This window comes from Dufourea novaeangliae, unplaced genomic scaffold, assembly GCF_001272555.1.
Source record: "Dufourea novaeangliae isolate 0120121106 unplaced genomic scaffold, ASM127255v1 scaffold61, whole genome shotgun sequence".
Classification (NCBI taxonomy): domain Eukaryota; kingdom Metazoa; phylum Arthropoda; class Insecta; order Hymenoptera; family Halictidae; genus Dufourea; species Dufourea novaeangliae.
Genome location: NW_015373931.1, coordinates 678,397 through 683,475, shown reverse-complemented (window position 1 = coordinate 683,475; position 5,079 = coordinate 678,397). Strand labels below are relative to the sequence as shown.

Here is a 5,079-nt window from a genome sequence, read left to right as displayed (position 1 = left end):
GGTATTTCAGAACATGAAACACGAAGTCTCATAAGATATAGGTCTATCCTAAACCTAGTCGGTGCTAGTACTAGAGTCGGCTGTGGTTATACATTGTGTATTAGATAACTAATTATTGATTAAATGTCAAAATGATAACATTGATGACTAGAAATTACTCGTATTTGATATTTACTTTTGGTTGTCATGAGGAAACATTGCCAAGGTATTAAAAACGCTCGTTCCCCGTGATGATGAGACCCAATAGGATTAAAGTAAAATTATTTATTAATTCCTAATTGGATGTTAAATAATTGTATTTTGTTAAAAGCTGAAGGTACACGGTCTTTTTGTTCAACGAGGATTTTATTGCCATTTTGACTGCTTCTTAATCGAGTACTCAAACTGTTCGGACGTACTTTTCTAAATAACGGAAAAGCACAAATAACTTTGATTTATTGTTAATTCAAGTTTATTGTTCATTTCATAATTTTGTTAACACGTTCAAATACAAGTTCCTGAGTTTTATTTCATTTATCGAGTATTTATTGAAGCTATCTCGAGCAGAGCGTATCAGCACTCCACGGGGACCCGAACCCTGGCTAAATTCTCAATTACAAAATCTTTATAAAACAGCCACGCAACAACATAATAAAATAGATTTCTTTTATGGCTTCGGTTATGTTAAAATTACGTTATTTATGTAATTTACCTGTAATTTACATAAAACGTGTAAATAACTTGGTTTTATGCAGATTTACCCATCACTGCCTCCACTACTGCTGTAGGAGAATCCCCCACCAGCAGCCCCATTAGAAAGAGAGGAAAGTTACTCCAGTTATTGCTCTCTCTTTCTAGTGTCGACTCATCCTTACCATAAGACCGCGCAGTCTATTATATATGTCTGTATGCTCTTGTGTTGTCAGAGTGGATTGGACAACTATTTTGACCGTTGATGTACTTTATCACTACCACCGACATATAATCAATCGCATGTCTAAATTTTGGTAAACTTTGTATAGTATATAATAATCAAATTATCGCAAAAATTATGAAAGTAATTTTCATGTCAACGAATTTCTTTGTTTAGAACTTGTTAGAAAAAAAACAGCTTTATACTCTGTCTACTTGACATTCTTTGATTGCCCAATGCCCATGTCAGCCTATGTCTTTTCTATGAGGCATAGAGTGATGCGAAACTCGTTTTTAGATCACTGAATTTGTCACTGTTTTTCATTGTCTGAATTTTCGTGTATTTGCTGTTCGAGAGTAATTTAACAAGTCAATATGCCGAAGAATAAGGGTGAGTAAACGATTGTATCGTTCTTTGTCTTATTGCCTTTCTGAAAAATGTAAATATCCGTAGGGAGTCACGTAATTTTCAATGTGCAATGTGGTTAGTTTGTCCTAACCTGTTAATGTCAACCTTGTTCCCGAAATAGTCGAGTACAGCATAATAAAATATTGGAAATTTTTCGTTGTTAAACGGTTTCTTGTCAAAGTTATGCAAGTAGTTACTATTTTATTTCTATTTCGTCAGGAAAGGGAGGTAAAAACAGAAGAAGGGGTAAGAATGAAAACGAAACAGAGAAAAGAGAGTTGGTGTTCAAAGAAGATGGACAAGGTAAAATTTCGTATTAATATTAAATAATATCATGTATTATGTTCATTTTATTTTATAATGTCAAGTATCAGTATCATTGATTTTCTACAGAAATATCGATGATATTGTAAATATATAGTGCCTTTATAAGCATATATATTCTTACATTTTTTAAATTTAGAATATGCACAAGTTACAAAGATGCTTGGTAATGGAAGGTTAGAAGCAATGTGTTTTGATGGTGTCAAACGTTTATGCCACATTCGAGGAAAGTTAAGAAAAAAAGTATGGATTAATCAAGGTGACATTATATTAATTGGTTTACGAGATTATCAGAATGCAAAAGCAGATGTTATATTGAAATATACAGCAGATGAAGCTCGTAATTTGAAAACATATGGTGAATTCCCAGAAACTGGTGAGTAATAACATAAGATTTAACCTAATTATAAGTTTGATATGTAAAGTATTAATTCAATGATCATATTCTATTAAACTCACAATATTGTTGCAGTACGTATCAATGATACTGTCACCTTCGTTGAAGATGGTTTCGATGAAGATATCGAGTTTGGTGATGAAATTAGTGATGATGATGAAGACGATGTTGACAATGTGGGTTTTTATAGTTTTATATTTAATGAATTTTGTTTAACGTGCTACTCCTATACTTCATGTCTATCATGCTGGTTATAAATGATATGTTTCTTATTTTTCAGATCTGATGACTTTCAGTACAATAATAATTAAAAGGTACAAAACAAAAATTCCTGGAAAAACCTATTTGTTTTATAAAATGCTATCATTTGGCACATAATTACGATATTGAAATTTTTAGGGAAAAAGTAGTCAATTTTCTGTATCTATAAATAAATTTCCAGTTGTGTGTACAATATTGTGTTCTAATCCAACATTATTGGATTTTGAGTTTTTAGAATTTGTAAATCTCATTAGACCTATGGTATTCACTATGTAGCCTGTTTTTTACTTTTATGCGACTTCAAATTGAAGATAATATCTCATTTTAAGAGATAGCAATGCACTGACACTTCGTCAGAATGTGTCTGAAAGTAAGATTTGTAATCATGTTTCCCATCAGAATAACTGTTCAATCTCCATTTTGTTTGCAAATTTCCAACAAATATAGGTAGTTATATGTTTATGTATATTACTATGTAGTACATTATTCTGATAGCAATTTTCTTGTGTATATTTTTTTGTTTTATATAAAATCATTATTGCTACATTTTTAAACAGGAGAAGTAGTGAGCATCATACATCATAGTAATTCTGTATGTATTAAAGTGATTCATTAAACCATCTGTTATATAACACAAATGTGACTACACAAAAGTTGTTTTTATAATTGTATTTTATAGACAGCTGAGTGTAATTTTAAGACTAAAATGATTACATAGTTATGGATATAAAAGCAATATATAACTATCACCGTGGGTATAAAAAAATTCCGATGAAAAATATTCATAAATATTAATACTTATGTTAGAAGGTAAATATACTTTAAATTTAAATTTATTTTCCTGTATCAGATTACATTACAATTTTTGTTCCCGATTGTATTTAAATTACTATTAATTTCTGTATAAACCAATGATTCCATGAATGTGTACTAAAGAGAATTAATGTCAACTATTAATAATAAATAAAAATCTATAAAATACTGAGTTATTATTTATTAAAGTATCTAGAAATCATATAGGAATTATATGTGTTTGTTTTCGTGTAGAATGCTTGACAAATAAAATATGTTGCACATAAGAAAAAGAAAACGTTTGCAGCATACCATTATTTTAATCTATTAAATGGCATTGTTAACTTACTTTATTCAATCTAGTAGATTCAACTAATTACTTGAAACAATCGGTTATGTTTCAATAATATAGTTTTTCTTGGTTGGATAATTTATTTATTAAAGTTGATAAATTATTTCTCAAATATTGTCTACGACACAAAAGACATGTTTACAAAGAAACATAGTTTAACTCTCAATATGAAGGTTGGAAGATATCAAATAATTTTTTAAATACTTTTCTTTTACTTATTAAAAATTTCAAAAACTAAAAAAAAACGGCGAAACGTAAATCAAGGATTAGGTATAGATTCCTTCACATCTAATTTGTTTTTTGTTTCAAGTATATCGTGGATTGTAATGCAACAGTTTATTTATTACATTGTCGTTGATAACTCTATCACATAATAGTACATAGTAAAATCATATTTTGTTCTTCCTCTGTTATTTTTGATATCGTATGCCATACAATGGCATAATTTTAACGTATCATTGTGATATTTACGAAGGGTTCAAGCACAGAGGAAATTGGTAGCCTTGGCGTGTACGAGTTATTCACAAAATAGACCAACACATTGTATAAAATTACATTCAGAACTAGAAGCGTACTGATGCGATACTGAATGTTAAATACTTCTTAATTTAAACACATGTGAACGAAGCGATATTAAATATTTACATAACTTTCTATAACAGTAATAAGTGGCATGAGAAAATGATTGGCCAAGTTGAACATAATTAGAGATACTTCAAACAAGTCTCAAATTCATTATAAATAATTTAATAATTAACGTTGATTGAAAACAAGGTGAATTTCATAATGGTTCCATACATTTTATCAGGTAAGGTAATGAAAAAAATTTCATTGAGATATTGTTAGTGAGAAATTAGTGATAAGCGAATAAATATCCTAAGAATAGTTTCAGAACTTTTCATTCATAGTAAAATTTTAGTGTCGTAGAGTAGATTTATGCTCACATGCTTTCAGACTGAAAATACAGTAGCTGTTGAGCTTAGAGAATTACAAAACGCGTATTTTATTCAGTGTAACATTACTGGTTTCCAGGAAACTGGTTTTCTGAAAAATGTACATTCTATAGAAATAATAAGAATGATGTATTTTTTGTCTTACAACCACCAAATCATATTTTCTACTAAAACTTTTTAGAACGTAATACACTTTTAGAATCATCAATATAGATTTAATTAATTTTAATTGCTCTTACACTTTTGAAAAATAGAAATATTTAAATTAAACATTTAATAAATAGTATAAATACGTTCTTCCTTCTTAAAGAAAATAATATTTTCCTTATCCTGCTAATATCAGTCTAAATGAATACTTTTATTAAATAGAACTCTAGATGTCAGATAGCCAGTAAAGTTACGTGATCGACTTTCAAAAGTTCGATTGCATACCTCTATATTAATATTCGCGATGTAATAAAGACGGTAGGTAGTGATTTATAAAAAATGTACTAATACACTGGACAGAAATGAAATGACGATGCATAAAAAAAAAATTCTAGTGATCTTACAGTATCCTGTCGTATTACGTTGGCTTGCGTCTTATGCGAGAGGGAAAAATGTATTTCTCCTTCCGTGATAAAAACTGTGTATTATAGCAGTCAGAATATTTAAATGCCAGTATCGCAACGTCCGTAATGAGTTATAAGAAATGTTACGA

The 5,079-nt window shown here is 29.3% G+C and overlaps 1 protein-coding gene across 1 annotated transcript; it reads left to right on the top strand.

Annotated features, from left to right (window-relative positions):
- Positions 1-1,144: 1,144 nt before the first annotated feature.
- On the top strand, positions 1,145-2,982 carry LOC107195149 (eukaryotic translation initiation factor 1A, X-chromosomal). The gene is made up of 6 exons (XM_015584935.1): positions 1,145-1,282; positions 1,520-1,603; positions 1,764-2,000; positions 2,097-2,197; positions 2,302-2,335; positions 2,962-2,982. Exons 1-5 carry the CDS (start codon positions 1,267-1,269, stop codon positions 2,305-2,307), a joined length of 444 nt encoding a protein of 147 aa, XP_015440421.1. The 5' UTR covers positions 1,145-1,266; the 3' UTR covers positions 2,308-2,335; positions 2,962-2,982.
- The last annotated feature ends 2,097 nt before the right edge of the window (positions 2,983-5,079 follow it).

Coding starts and splice junctions, on each gene's coding strand:
- LOC107195149 (XM_015584935.1), top strand. Junction 1,604..1,763: donor GTTCAAAGAAGATGGACAAG/GTAAAATTTCGT, acceptor TTTTAAATTTAG/AATATGCACAAGTTACAAAG. Junction 2,001..2,096: donor TGGTGAATTCCCAGAAACTG/GTGAGTAATAAC, acceptor ATATTGTTGCAG/TACGTATCAATGATACTGTC.